This window comes from Venturia canescens, chromosome 1 (assembly GCF_019457755.1).
Source record: "Venturia canescens isolate UGA chromosome 1, ASM1945775v1, whole genome shotgun sequence".
Lineage (NCBI taxonomy): Eukaryota > Metazoa > Arthropoda > Insecta > Hymenoptera > Ichneumonidae > Venturia > Venturia canescens.
Window position 1 is genome coordinate 4,832,020 of NC_057421.1, and position 16,005 is coordinate 4,848,024.

The 16,005-nt window shown below is 38.0% G+C and overlaps 2 protein-coding genes across 2 annotated transcripts; one reads left to right on the forward strand and one right to left on the reverse strand.

Annotated features, from left to right (window-relative positions):
• Window positions 1-4,533: 4,533 nt before the first annotated feature.
• LOC122414778 (uncharacterized) lies at window positions 4,534-9,351 on the forward strand. The gene is made up of 3 exons (XM_043426366.1): window positions 4,534-4,719; window positions 4,926-5,120; window positions 6,589-9,351. The coding sequence occupies exons 2-3, from the start codon at window positions 5,004-5,006 to the stop codon at window positions 8,455-8,457; spliced, it is 1,986 nt and encodes a 661-aa protein (XP_043282301.1). The 5' UTR covers window positions 4,534-4,719; window positions 4,926-5,003; the 3' UTR covers window positions 8,458-9,351.
• A 2,542-nt stretch (window positions 9,352-11,893) lies between these two features.
• LOC122414588 (cytochrome P450 6a2-like) lies at window positions 11,894-13,764 on the reverse strand. Its single transcript, XM_043426008.1, has one exon. It carries the CDS (start codon window positions 13,597-13,599, stop codon window positions 12,061-12,063), a length of 1,539 nt encoding a protein of 512 aa, XP_043281943.1. The 5' UTR covers window positions 13,600-13,764; the 3' UTR covers window positions 11,894-12,060.
• Between the last annotated feature and the right edge of the window lie 2,241 nt (window positions 13,765-16,005).

Below are 16,005 nucleotides of genomic sequence, written 5' to 3' on the forward strand. Positions count from 1 at the left end.
TTCACGCGATCTGCTATTATAGTTTTGAAATCACCGAGCAGTGATTTTTCTATTCGATGTCGATAATTCCCAGTATGAAAAAGCATTTGTGACTTCAATGAGAGTTGTTCCTCGTGCATATAATTTAATGAGTCAGAAGTCGTAACACGATCTCACCAACATTTCGCAGAGCCAAAAGGTGGTGTATCTTATGGGAGAAAGAAAGTGCGAGAGAACCAACTCTCGATGTGGAAGGAGTGGAAAATCTTGAGAACGAGGCTTTTCTTTAAGGGGTGCGATAAATTACTGCAAGATTTTCGCTTCATATTACTCTGCTGAAAACTTCTTGAATCGAGCCCGAAAATGTATGTTTTAATTGACGTTAATCGGCCGTGTTCGGTTTAATTACGAAACTATTTGACGTCGACGGCATCCTGATTAACGATTCCGGCACGCAAATGTTTTGCTGATTTTGTACAAACAACTTAATGAGAAGTTCTTTCAATAATACTCAGAATTTTATAATAATTAATTCGGAATTTTGGGATTTAAATTTAATTAGCGATCGACATGGATTCATAATTATTTCCGAATTTTCATTGTATATCTTTGCTGTTTGGAGTTATCCCTGACTCGCGATTGGATTATCGTTTACCAAAGAATTCCAGGTTAGCGTATTTTCACCTGGTTTGTTGTTGTGGGGATCACTAGGGATCTTCGTGAATTGGTGTAAGGGTGATAATCTTTATGTAAGAGAATAAGTACTTTCGTTTGAACCGATTTAATGAGTTGAAGAAATTCTGTTGCTCAGAAGAATTTGCTCAGAGAAACACCTTCAGTGTTTCTCCTCTCGATGTCTTGTGAGAACTGATTTTTAATCTTGACAAAATTAGAGTCTCCGAAAAGAAATATTTCGGGGTTGAAAACCCCAGAACAGGTGGGAATGGTTTGCGATTTCCATCTCAACCAAAAAAAGGGGGAACTGTTCGGCACTCCAAAAACCCAGCGAGGCAATAAAACATGTGCTGCACACTCGGGCGCGCCGTTCCATTTTTTTGATCCGAATATTTGAAGCGGACTCATATATAAATTTATTGAAATTGGAAGCAACTCGTATTTGGCTCTTAAGCTGAACCATTCGTCTTAAAACACGAACTACAATTTTTACTTGGGTCTGTGGAAATTCCCAACCCATCTACGTCGTTTTTTTTTCTTTTTTGTTGGGAGCTAGCAAAATGTGACAATTACAATGACATTTTATATCGAATTTTTGAATATTTTTTATACTTTCATGCAAATATTTTGACTATTTTTTGAGAAAAAGAATCAAATTTTTATTTAAGGGTAAAAAGGAGTACTCCCCAAGAATTTGAGAAATTGCAGTAAGAATAAAAAGTTACACAAATTTTGAAGGGGTTTTATCTCAAAAAAAGTGTCATTTTTGCGTCATGACACGTACAAGGGCATTTGAAAAACAACATATTTCTACTGCATCGATTCGATTGTACTTTCTTACATCATAGTTTAAACCTATGAAAATTTTTTCCACCACAAAAATCTCATTTTCACCTCACTGCGCAGAGGTTAATAGCAAAAAAGCACAGTATAAGTTTCTTGATGTTTGAGAGTATAAGAAACAGTCAAAGCTTTTTAATAAGCACTCCAAAAATACAATATTTTCCGAGATAGTCCGTTTTGCCCCCCGAACTTTCTATCAGAAAATTTATCAATTATTGCGTCATATTTATCAGCTCGAACCTTCAATTGATAAAGTAAAATGAATGATCTCGTCCAATTGACATAGAGCAGTATATTTTTTGGAAGTTCGTGTCCAAACATTGTTGATAAGAGTTTTATGGAAACAGAGAAACTGGAGAATGAGATGAGTCGCGGACCGATCGTTCCAAGTATGGCAACTTCGGTCCAGTTTAAACTTTTGCCACTAATAGTTCGCTCGTTCTTTCCATCTTTCTCTTGCCCGTAAGTGCATGTAACGACTGATGAGAGCCACGAACTTTAGTCTCGTCGACGCTTCGTTATCCGCCATTCGAGAGACGCCGAAATTTGGACATTTCATATTATGTGTACATATAGATATATTACCACATCAAGTAGGAATTTAATTCTGTGTGCTACCGTTGCCGAGTTTAATTTAAAGCTTGTCGGACTCGTGTAAGGTGAAACTTGGGCAATAAACGGTGGAGGATCAGCTTGATCGTCAGAAGAACCAGAGTCCTTGACTCGGTGCGCAAACATAAGACGATTTCTTGGTCCTACATTGATGTGGAATCGTCGTGACATTAAGGAAGTTGAGGCTGTACAGTCATTTTTTTTACCCAAAAGTTATGACCTCTACCTTTCAAAAGTTAGGCCAGTTTACAGTTTGGCAATGTTGCATACACTTTAAAGAAAAGTTGGGGAAAAAAGACGAAAAACTGGTGAAAGCTCAGTCGAAAACACGAACGGTGACGATCCTAGCCTCAAAAAACTGCACGGGAAACAGATTATTATTAATATAATCTCAGCAAATCTCCTAATAAATCTGAAAAAATTTACATTATTCAGCAAGCCTTGCTCATGTTGCCCAAAAAATTTCCATATTTTTAGCATCATTTTTAACGGAGATATAACTGAATGTGTCTTGACTTCCATAAGATTACATGTTATTTGGCCCAAATCGTTATTGATTTTTCTCAGCAACGACGCTCCTAAACTGTCTGAAAATTTAACTGATTTTTTTTTACACTTCACTTTATAAGATGCAATCGGTTTAAAAGCGGTGACATCATTTTCATTCTAATGCCTCAACTTCCTTAATGACAAATCTAGAAAAAAAGGATAACAGAAAAATAGATCGTTTGATGCTGATTTGTATATTTCTTCATTGATGTGTACAAATAATTGATTATTTGAGCTTTATTCACGATTGCGATTCATGTTTCATTATCGATTATCGAATACACGAGAAATTTATATCCGGAGATGGAATATTCACTGGGAATTTTTTTCGATTAAACTCCACCAAAACCTCTACGTACGTAGAGGTTTTCGGGTGTATACTGAACGTATATATACGAGAACAATCTCCATGGGTTCAGTCTTTCTCGGAGGGGTTAAATCCATCTGTCGAATTTTATAAACGATCTCTTCTCTTTTTCTCTCTTCGCGATCCAAGATTTCATTTCACGAGCCGTCGAACAGCGGCTCGTTTCCGGTAGCCTTCAGTTGAGCTTTTATCTTCCTCGCCCTCCCGCGCTTCCGTGCCCGTCTTTGCTTTCTCATTTTCTACAAATAGTGTAATTTCTCGTAACTTCATTTCTCACTTAAACTGGATCATGTGATTTAACACTTTACCACAATTAATATTGAGAAAAGCGCTGGTTAATATTTTTTGTGCTTGCTTCGTCCATCTCGAATTTTCAAAAATGCCAAAATCACTAATTCCGAAAAGTGAAATCACTTTTCTTTGCAGAAAATTCGCGCTAGATTTAATCTCTAGGGAAACTAGTTAGAAGGTGTTACTTTTTGGTGCATCTCCATCGGGACACCGATTCGTCGAGTTGGACGACGGAGATAAAATTGAAAAAGTGAACATTCATAGATCGAGGTTTATGTCTCGACTGGTTGCCTGAAAATGTGCGTAAAGGTTGTCGGTGTAAGAAGAGTATTGACGTCGGGACGGCTGCTTTTAAATATTGCATCCGAGTCACGTTCTACGACCGTATCCGCAATTCCGCAGCCTCCCCCGCGTGATTCCCCGCTGGTTCACCATCATGAAACTCCCCTTTTCCTTCTCTCTTTCTCTTTCTCTGTCCGTCGTATTTTCTCGGTTCACTCGTCGTCTCTCTTCTTCAAGTTCCGACAGCAAAGAGACTTGCAGCATTAGAGAAAGAGCAGAAGATTCTAGCGTCACCGTCAAAGGTATCTAAGAAGCAGAGTTGAAATAAAAAATGCCTTAACAGTCTAACGTAAGTTCGATTCGAAGTTCAGGCTGATCGGTAAAAATCATCGTGGAATGCATTGACTCGTTACAGAGATATTGTGGTCAAAGGAACGGAGGAATTAATGATTTCACTTCGCATAAATCGAAGGTTTTTGACCATTGAGATCGGTGATATTGAGAATATATTAATCGATCATGAGACGAGCATTATAAGTATTTTCATCGTGCCCCCGATGGAATGCTTGATTCGTAGTTCAAGCAATATTTCTCGGAAAGACAAAGAAACACGAACTAAATTTTTGTGCATCGATCCAAGTGTGAAATAACGTACACGTCCTTAATAACTTGGTTGCAAAATAAATTGAACTTTGCTCCCTCGCATATCATTTTAATGAGAGCTGCGTGTCCTTGTCAAAGATAAAAGATTCTCCTGTAATGGGTATTTCATGTACTTGCCTTGGTAAGCCATGACGTGGTTATCGTGTAATTGTCAACATTCTTATTGACTCGTCGATGTTAATATTGCTCGATAGCAGCAAACAGTGTTGTGCAATTCTTGGTAGTCAATGGTAACGGTTCTTCGTAGTATAATGAATCTGGAAAAAGCAACCTCTGATACTTTTTCGCTGACTCGCCTTCAGTACACACGTACAATCAGATCGTTGCATCTCTAATAGAAATATGTTGAAAAATTTAGAGCGTTGATTTTTGTGCTTGTGATATCAGCTCTGCTAATTATAGCATGTGAACTTATTTCAACGGATTGGGAAACTGCAGCCAATTATATTATTAAAACCGTAAGTAGTAGACAGAAATCACAAATTTTTTTCCATGCAAAAATCTTTGAGACAATCGAATCGTTCTCGTTGAAGACCACATCCTCGGTGAAATATTTTACAATTTCGGAAGCTCAAAAAAATATAGAAGTTCTGCATGCACGAGTTTACTGAATGAATAAATTTTCTGGACTTTGAATGAGCAACATTTTTTCACGTCTAAACAGAACTGATGGACAGTGCATCGTTGATGAACGCTCCGTGAATATCCGAGTGAAGGTGCATTCAATATCAACTCCTACAACATGAATGAGCGAATCTTTTTGCTAGTGGCATTGGCTCTGCCGGTAGTAACGATCGTGTTTGTTGATGGGAAGTTAATGCCAGTACAGCAAAAATCATCAGATCTTGGTTCAATAACGGTGAGTTGTAGTTTTCAATTTTCATTTATTCTGCCACTCTCTACATTGATAGAGGAGGCCGGGACACAACGGGGTACTTCAAAAATTTCGAAAATTGTTTTTTTTTCGTTCTCGCAATTTGGTATATTCTTTGGAATAAATATTGGCTTTTGAAATTTTCGAATAAGAAGAAAAAGCAGAAATTTTGAAGAAATTCTCATTTTTTTGCGAATACTTTTTTTTAAAATTAGCGGTCAAGGTGCATTGGATTGAAATTGCGGTGAAAAAGAAATTCCAATTTTTAAGGGGTATCCCATTGTGCCCCAAGTCTTTCCTTTGTTTCAAAAATTGCCAAAATTTCAGTACGTTTCTTACTAGTGGTAGAAACAGATGAAATAGATGAAGCTTCTCAAATTTTTGAATATTGAAATATTTCATTAATTTTGCCCCGATCTTTCCTATAAATATATGCGATATTTTGGTTCATTTTTGCACGATTGAACTCTCATTCTTTCCAAAGAATCCGCGAATTTCGGAATGCTTTTTATACAATAACTAATCAGACACTTATCATTGAATTCCTTTATTCGAGTCTATTTCATTTTCGTTGGTTGTTTTTTGATCTTTCATTGTTTTTGTTTTATTTTTTAAAAATCGAGCTTTAAACGAAAATCAACCTTTTATAACGCGATGTAAAAAAAGGCACAGAAAATCCACGAATTTCATCTACTTTTATAATAAAAAATTGTCATTCTACTCGTATGAATATACTTTTGAAATATGGAAAACCGGGATAAGTGCGCATTAGAATGCTTCCATGCGAGTGAATTCCTTTTTTTTGCATAGTGCGACACGGGACTAAATAATAGAGATTTTTTGTAGATTCACGTGTTGTTGTTAGACACCGATATAGAATCAATTTATTGGGAAAATCCGAGCTGAATTTTCTAATTCTCAGAGATAGCTACGTTGATAAATTTCGGAATTTTCATTATTTTACATGGACCCATTCGAAGTGATCCAAGCATCAAATGTAGTCAAGTAAATCTCGTTCGGCTGAAGTCTCTCAATAGAAGAAGTTATCGCGTATGAACAAGAATTCGTATATATTAGGTCACGAGGAATAATAATTTAAATTGAAACAATAATTTAATTAACTAATTTAAGAATTTAATAAATTTAATTAATAGATTTGACACCATTTTTTCGCCAAAACTGTGACAAATTTCATAATTTCTTCTCACGACATTCCACCCTTCGTTAGTCTTCAGTTTTGAAGTCATTGTATGCTCATTCAAGAGGTGGAGCCTTAAAAGTTAAAATCTTGACTATTCGTCAAAATGTCTTGTGAAGAGCAATCAAAATTTGGCACGAAGCGGAAACGATGAGGCTTTCGGAATGTGTAGCAAGCAAACATTGAATTGGAAAATAATAAATATTTGTTAATCACGAATGGGATACGATGTTGAAGTAATTTTTTGATTTTCAGGCAAAAGTGTTGAAATCGTGTTACGAGGAGCGTCTCAACGTAATTGGCCTGGCCGGACAAATATCCGATTCTTTTATCTCTTCAATTTCATCCGGCGATCCATTAAGTATAGTCCTGCTCAACAGCGAGAAAGAGTCAGTCGAAAGTGAAAAAGTCTCGAGATGGTCCCGACACAAATTGCAGGTTTTCGCGGTTATGGTCCCGTCGTCACTCGAGCTGGAGCGCGCCCTCGTTCATATCAAGCAATCTCGATGGTGGAATCACATGGCCCAATTTTATATAATCGATTCAACCGATGGGGAAATAGGCTGCTCGGGAGCGTTTGAATTTTTGTGGAGAGCATGGACGACGAACATACTCGGAGCGAAGTTTGTGTGCAATGACGGTGTTAAAGGACCATTCATTTACGCTTTCAACCCATACACCAAGTCTGCCCCAAGTCCTTGGAGGTTCACCAAGAGTTACAAAGGAGTAAACGATCATCCCTGGGCTCTGTTCAAGCGAAAATTCAACAATAACGAGAATATTTGCAAAAATATTGATTTCGATCAGACGAGAAATGCAGGAGGATATGAAGTTCGCTATGCAATGTCACAGCATGAGATGCCCCCGAAAGGCAGCAAGGCTACCACGTTTGTTCGCTTCGCAGCGATAGATAAATACTTGCACATGATGTCGCATTACATGAATATTTCGTTAAAAACATTGCTTTATTCTCGAGGTGAATCTTTGGGGTTTCTTGATAACGAGGGCAAAGGCCACGGAATGTTATCAGATCTTACCAACGGTCGGGCTGATCTGATTTCGCGCTACATAGCGCAGCAATCCATACCGGAACTACCTGCGACTTATCCAATTGTGTACGGGAAATATTTTGCCGTGACCCAGAATACAGCTTACATTTCGCAATGGCATAAAATCGTTTCCATCCTAGATGTTTACTCGAGGATCGGCTTGCTCGTCGTTTGCATACTGACTGTGATGTTTTTGAGATACGCTTTGGGCCAATCGTTTATGATAGCGATCCTGAATATTTGGCGGTTGATTTGTAACTCGTGCTTAACCAAATTGCCCAATAACCTGGGCCCGAGGATTTATCTGGCTTGTTTATTAATCTTTGTCGTGGTGCTCCAGGGTGTATATCAGGGAAAATGGGCGGCTCTCATGACCAGGCAAATTCGTTATCCGAACATCAATAATAAGCGTGATCTAATCGATTCGGACTACGTTATTTACGGACGCATCAATGATAGCTTGGTCTTTAGCAATCCGGCCTTCAATAACCGCTACGTCGGCATAAACTATGACAATGAAAGCTGTATAGATTATCTATTACAGAACTCATCCATCGCTTGTGTCAGTGGAAGGAGCTACTTGCTCAAGAGCGTTATCAAATTGAAGCTTCATATGTCTCACAATCAGTACCCAGTTCACGAGTTTGCTCTGAGTCAACCAGTCAGACCGGACTGGCCTATGCAAGAAAAGTTGAATTGGCTAAATCTCCGTTACGTCGAATCTGGTATTTTCGACCATGTTTACGAGACTACTTATGGCGAGGATGAACGCATTTTGGATTTTCGACGGTATGAGGAGAATGACGATAGTCCCAAGGTTATATTTCTTAAGGACTTGGATTTCGCATTCGTCATCTTCGCGATCGGAATGGGATCTGCTCTCGTGAGCTTTGTTGTTGAATTGTATGTCGGACGAGGCCGTTCGTCGAGGGCAAAGGATCGAAGACGTAGTCGAATCTTGCCGATGACATTTTCTAAAACGAGAGGCCTGGTGACGAAACGTCAGCACACTTCTCGCTTGAACCACTTGAGATGTCTTCAGGACCCTTCGCTTCGTTTCGACTCAAGGCAATGAAGCTCTTTGCTCGAGGGCCAAGGGCACAAGCGTCTTGGCGAAAACAGCCCAAGGCAGATCCGGACGAGACGCAAAGTGGAACGCACCACTGACCAGCCCACGGATATCGCTGTTCTTAAGATAGTTCACCGCACTAAAGTCAACAAAATTAATCAACTACTTCGTAGTCCGGAGTTTGCTTACACAATGGAGAAAAAAGTTTCAATCATTTCTGAAAAATTGACATGGTTGCTCCTCTCAATTTTGAGACTCCTTCTGCATCGATTCTTTTCATTTTTTGCGCAACAGTATTTCTCACTTTTGTCTGTACTTCTGAAAATATTACACGGTTTATGAATTGAGATGAATATTTCAATGCGCACGATGCTCTGGCAGTTGGAACAGAGCTTGCGACAGCCAAGATAATTTGAAAGATTTTGAAGATAAAAAGGGGTACTCATGGGAGAAAGAAAGCCTCGTAATTTTGAAATTAAAATACCTTTTTTAGCGTAACACCGAATGAATGTACAACGTCGTAGGCGAGAAACAGCGTGCTATAATTTTGTCCGCAACTCCGCTGAGATAAGACACGAGATGAAATCCCATTTTACTATTCTAATTACCACACCCCTTTCTTCATGGTACATTATACTTTTTTTATAAAGTGAAATTAAGAACGTTTATAACTACGAGTGTTGTGGAGAGAAAATTTAAATCATTTTCAATTCCGTTAAGCGGGTTGCTTATGAATATCTAGTCAAAATCTCTCGTCAAATGAGTTTTTTTAAACTTCAAACGCCGCGAGCGTAACAGTTTGAATATTGAAATAGTATACTCGTCTATGTGTGCGATTAAAATTAACGTTTCATTGTAACCGACGTATACTTGAGTGCCGTCAATAAAAGATGAAATAATGATAAATTATTTTGTTTTTTTTTTGTAAATAATAGAATTTTATTTATTCGATAAAACTGCTTCTACAAAAAGTGAAATTGTGAATATTAATCTACGAATATGAAACGCTGTATGTTGCAGTTTAATATAATTTGGAATATTTCCATACGGTTAGAGCGGAAAGCGGAAAAACCCGAGACAATATTGGCCTCTTTTCGTGTCGGGGATGAAGGAAAAAAAGGAAGCAGAGGACATGTTAGACAGGCCGAGAAGGGGCTTAAGAGGGTTGTTGAAGATAGTGGATAACTTTCACTGTACTGTGTGAGGACTGTTGGCTCCACATCTCGCGATGGCTGAGTGGTTTTCCGTGTACTTCTGTCACTGCTATATGACTCGACTCTACAAGGTGTCATAGGTTCAAGGTAAAATTGTTCATGTCCGAATCACGTCGTTTTTATGATTTATCAATTATTCAAATCCGCGTATCCGCTCCAGTGGGCAAATTGGCGAACGCTTTTTTCAGTATGCTCGAGTAAATCATCTTTTAGAGCATTCAATTTTTAACTAAGAAGTAAACATCGCCCTTCCTGCATTCATTTGAAAGAGGCTTATCGATTTTTGTGCAGTTGATCTTGCTTGCGTGCTTTTATTTTTATTTTATTGTATTTGAATATCGTTATGTCATTGCATATACTTCAATTCGTACATTTTCCTCATTCATTTCGATCTTCCATCCTATCAGAACAGAATCGCTTCATTCGGAAAGACTTTGGAACACGATTGGCAGCATGCTCTGCGTTCCAGTTTGCCAAGTCTTACCTAATCATAAGTCAGCACAATCTGAAAGCGAAAGTCATGAAATGCGCGTGAAGTTTGAACGCGAAAAAAACAACCTGCAAGAATCTGCGCGTTTTTTCAGACCAATTATTTTATTGATTCCGGATGTGACGTAAGTCGAATATCAAGATCCGTACGGATTCCAATTTATTTCATTTTTCATTACCAAACAAAGCTTTGGGAATTTCGATTTCGATGCACGAAGATTATGTTTTTTTTTTTGGAGATGAGTGATTATTCTCTGACGGATGTAAGGGACGCGAGTCGGTAGAGTTATCCCGAGGTGCCTGTCAAGCTGTGGCTTCTGGCTAGACAGCTGCGAGCACTCGGTGCTGACGTTGCCACACGCCCATCGTGGTCTCGACGGTAATTATCGGAAAACTCTCACTCGCTTTGTTCCTTGTCTTGCTTGCACACGCACACGTTCTCCATTTCTCTCATCTCGTCTTTCCTTCTCACTCAGTCATTCATTGTCTCTCTTTTTTGGCTGACACCAGCGCGAATAATTGCAAATTCTTAATTAACGGTTATAATTTATAAGCTGCCTACGCCTTTTACTTATGGGATGGAATCAACGTTTTTTGCTTCTTCATACAGGAAGCTAGGTGACGATGAAATTTTTTTTTTTTCAGTTTTCAATGTCAATGTGCTCAAAATGTTCAACAACATCAAAAAATCATATCTAGAAAAAATGTCCGGGTGTGTGTGTGTGTGTGTGCGTGCGTCCGTGCGCGCGTGTGTGTTATGGCACTGCAAAATTCAAACTGTTATAACTCGAAAACCATTTGAGATACAGGGCTACCGTTTTGCATAGATGTTAATCTGAAGAAGCTCTTCATTCTCTGATAATTTTGTCAGAATTTGAAAAAAATACGAATCCCAGGACGTTTTGAAATTTTCAAAAAAAGCGTGTCGACGCTCCAACTTCCCGAAATTTTAAGATTTATTACTAATTTTTTTTTTATGAATAAATTATCATAATAGGAAGGGTAGTATTGAATTTAGGAAATATCAGTCGAATGGTTTAAATTTTATGATTTTTGGAATTTTATGAAAATATGAGTTTTTCGAAAAATCCGCTTTAAGGAGTTTCGGTACAGAAGTCTAAATATTAAGAAATTGATCAAATTTGGTGATAATGTTCTTCAACATTAAGTGCGAAATCACAAATTTTTTCAAAATTTTCTTCTACTTAGTTATCGAGTAATTACGCATTAAAGCAGATTTCTTATGCCCGGAATGTATACCTATATCTATGGAAACGCTATGCTTATACACGTGAACTTTAGTGATCAATTACTCGATAACTGTGTAGAAGAAAAATCTTAAAAAATTTGTATTGTCAAATTTGGCACTAAAGAATATGTTAACCAAATTTTATAAAATTCTGAACTTTTTGAAATTTTTTATGTTTTTAGCATGTTTTAGCATGGCAACATTGTATCGCCTGTACCGAAACTCCTTAATTTTTGGAAATTAATTTGGAAAAGTAAAATTCGATAAATAAGTTAAAATTTTATTTAAAAAAAAAATGAAAAGTAACAAATTGCTTTTTCAAGCTTTTAGAATAATCCTTAAAGCTTCTTTTATGAGGAAGCCAAAATGAAAAATATAGCACCTCATAGAGTAAGCTTTGAGCACCGTGTATCTTGACCATCTTGAGGAAGCAATTTGGAAATTTCAATTTCCAGCATTTTTTTTTACTGTGGCGAAGTTTCAGATTGACTATTTTCTAAGACCCAGTTTATTATTCACAAAATACAAAAGTAATGATTATTTCGGTCCTTTTTTTATTGTATTTACCACAAATATTGAACATATCCCTATTTTTCTTTTTCGTCAGACAATTCTTGCGCTACTCTAGTGCGTTGAAGGAAAGCACACAAAGTCGTATCAGGTCCTGGATTGAATGGGTTTGAAATTGATCCACAGTCCACCCTCCATCACCGTGATGATGGCACCGCGTTTAGGCTGCAGGGGTCGTTTGGTTTTTGGTGAAACTTCGACGACGTAGTCTTTTAATATGGTAACAACAGCGCCTTTTATTTGCATCGTAGCGAATCTCATGCCCGGGCATATTCTCGGTCCTTCGGAGAACGGCATGAAAGTTGTTTTGGGACGATTCTTCTCGGAGTCGTCGTTGAATCGTTCGGGTTTGTAAACCTCAGGATCTTCCCAATACTCAGGGTCATTTTGGATCGCTTGGAGAGGCAATATGATTTGAGTCTCGGGCTCCAAGACGCACTCGAGTCCGTCTTTCCCCAAGAATTTGTATTGCTCGGTCGTCTGTTTCGTGAGGAAACCAACCGCCGGAATGAGTCTCATCGACTCGTTGAAAGCTTGGTCCAGGAACGTCATTTCTTTCAGAGATTCGTAACATATTTCACCGTTGTATTTTTCCAACACCCTTTTGATCTCGTCCCTCAGTTTTTCTTGTACCTTTGGATTTTCCGCTAGTCGATAAACCAAGAAGGACATTGTTATTGCGGAGGTCTCGTAACCGTCGATGAAGAAGGAAGTCGCACTGGCAGTTATGTCGTTTTCGTCAATTTCACCGCCTTCGCTCTTGACACCTTGCAGCATTAGTTGCAGGAAATCGTTCCGTTCTACTCCATCCTTTTTACGGAGAGAGATCATCTCATGGATAACACGTCGGAAAAATTGATCCATCCTTTTAGGGACGAATCTCAGCTTCAAAATACTACCCAACATCGGTATCAAAAAGAGAATCGTTTGCGCGATCAAGTTTAACAACGAGGGCGCCAGGAAGCCGTAAACAGCTTCACGAAATGAATTTGGCCCACTTCCGTTTGTGAAAAAATCGCCCTCGGCTCCGAAAGCAGCGTTCGCCACGACTTCCCCCGTGAACCGGTTGCCGAGTTCTTTCATTTCGACCTCGTACACACCCTGCTTCGATTTTTCGACGTTCTCACGCAAATAACTCGTGAATTTGTTGCACACGTGAGCTATCGAGTGGCACAAAATACGCAGTCTCTTTCCCGACATCAAAGCGTAAGAAAGTCGACTGCGACTGGTCTTCCACTTTTCACCGGTATTGAAAAAAGGATTCTCCGCCAAAAGGGGGTCCATTTTTTTGTCTACTTTGAACGGGTTTTCATGGAATTTTGGAAAATCACTTATCAGCACTGATTTCATGAGTTCCGGATCTTGAATCATGAGCACGGGCTTCTGAAGCTGATAAAATCCAATCATGCTTCGGCCTTTGTTCGCTTTGTACATTTTGTCAATGAAACAAGCGAAGGTCCTGTGGTTCCAAAATATCTCGATCGTATGGCCGAAAAATGGTATTGCACCAGGAAACGTTGGGATTCCTTTTTTCTCCCAGTATTTGTGAACTTGAATAAAATACTTATGGAAGAGATAAATAAGCAGAAGTATGGCGACTGTCCCGAGAACGAATTTCAGCTCCATCGTAATATTCGATTTGAAAATTTCACTTCACTTTTGAATGATCTGATTTTTTTTTTATTTTTCCCTAAATGACTTTTCATTCGAGGTGTAATCGGAGTTGAGGACCAGAGACGATAATCTCGACTGTCCTCTCTTCGACGTTGCCTCAGCGAGACTGACTCTGACTTATCCATTTCATTTCGCGCGTTATCGCCGCTCCAGCCAAGAATAGAAGCAGATAAACATATGCAGAAATAACTTGATACAGGTTCACGCGTTGTAGCGGTGCTTGCAAAATTCAAGCGCGTAGTTCCCTCCACTTCTGTAGCTCGATTCGAGCCAACAATTAGCTGATCGATGTCATATGCGTATCAATAAGGAGGTAACGAGTCTGGTAATCACTGATTATAAACCATTTTTATAAAATAGAGATGGGAAATGTCGATGTAATCTTTTTATCAGACGATGACAGTTTTCTTTTTTTTTATTGGTTTTGATTGAATTTTTTCATTATGAGATTTTAATTATTTAAATGGTTCGTTATCGATAATAGTTTCGATACACATCTCTACTTTGGGAAAATATTTCATTTTTTGTTTTTTTTGTTTTTTTTTTTTTTCATTCGAAAAGCTGCGATAATAATTGAAAAAGTAGGGTCCAACAACAAAATTTGAAGTGGAGACTTGGAAGAAATGATTCTAAGGAACATTGATGAATTTATTTTTAAACCATTAGTCAAATGATATTTGGCCTCGAACGTAAAATGTCGAGATAAATTGAGAAAATATCGATTAACCATTGTTATTCCCAGTTTTTTTTTTTTTTTTTTAGTTTTGTATCGTCAAAACTAACTTTTGACTTCAATTGAATTTTCTTTGAGAATCTCAACTATGCTAGGATCAAGGTTGTACCGTAAAACTACGTCGATTGAACTTAACGAGAAGTGTCGAGGAGAGACAGATTAGAATTAATTCGGATCTGTGTCAAGAGCGAGTGAAATTGATCGTTGCATGGTCTTATTTATCTGTTGAAGTTGAAAATTCTTCAAATCCTGAACAAGTACGACTTGAACGCAAAAATTCTATAAAAATACGAACTTTGGCATTAAATTGATTTTTTTCAAGTTTTGTTTTTTCGTGCTATTGAATGAATCATCAAAATTGATTTCATGAAATAAAAAGAATTCATAATAGAAGTTAAACACATATTTTGGCTTCATTTCGCCAATCGAAACGAATCTAGACGAGGTTTAACTGAACATTTAAAAACAATTTTGTTGTCAATTCGGTATTCACAAAATTCGCCAAAATTTGTTGTGCGGATTTTTGTGTAGGTGAGAAACTGGATATCGTGCCAAGTAAATTTGGCAAAAGGATACAGGTCCTCTGCATTTCGTCAATGTTTACATCAAGTTTTGCTGGTAAGTCAAGTTCCGGAATATGTCCAAGAAATAAGATCGATCAAGGGACTTGATTGTCGTTGAACACGTGTTCCTCGAAGCGTAAGACGGGCCGTGAACGCATCCCACGATATCTGGGCAATCCTCAGGTTAATTGACCCGAAAAGTGTCCAAAAGGAATTTCGACTGGTCCCGGCTGATTTCAGTGCGAATAAAATGCTTCAAAAATCCATAAGAACTACGACATTTGCAAAAATGAAATGTTGAGCGGTAGGATACATGTGTACGCCTCTAAACCGGATCAAAGATTGCTCGAATCAATAGAGCGACCGATGGAGACGCGATGTGCGTCTGCGCAGCACGTCGTGTCGATCGCACCCGAACAAGGAGACTATAGGTAAGGAGTGCAATCTCCGTATTGGGCGCCTGTTAGAAAAACGTCCGTAAAAATGTCGGGCAACCCGGGTTCGAGGAACGGCCACTACGCGTCGCATTGTCGTTTGGTACGGCTATATTGTAACGGTACGTTTGTGATGCACACCGTCACGCCAAGATTCGAGCAATTCTATAATAAAGAAGAGCGGGCATGAAGGAAAAACAAAAGTAAAATGAAATTAGATTGAAATGACAAATGATTTATTCAATTTTTAATTGTTTTAAACCAAATTACAAAAATAAAGGCTTTTTATTTGAAATCGAGTTTTTCCGCTTTATTTTAATTGCATGAAAAATTTTATTTCCGGTATTTTTCTTTGTAAAAAGAATAATTTTCGCAGAATTAATTATCATAAACTTCGCATGAATTTACGCTCGCTTTTATTAGAATAATAACAATTAATAGTTTCGCTTGCAATGATAATTTTTCAATGTAACAATCATTCTCTCGCCAACGCTTGCTTGATAAATTTTCAATTAACTTATTTGATAATTTGATAATTGAGCTCTAATTCTCACTTTTTGACTCTATACAATACAAATTAATTGTTCGAGTGGATTTTTGTGGTTGATCTCACTCTTTTGACTCGATA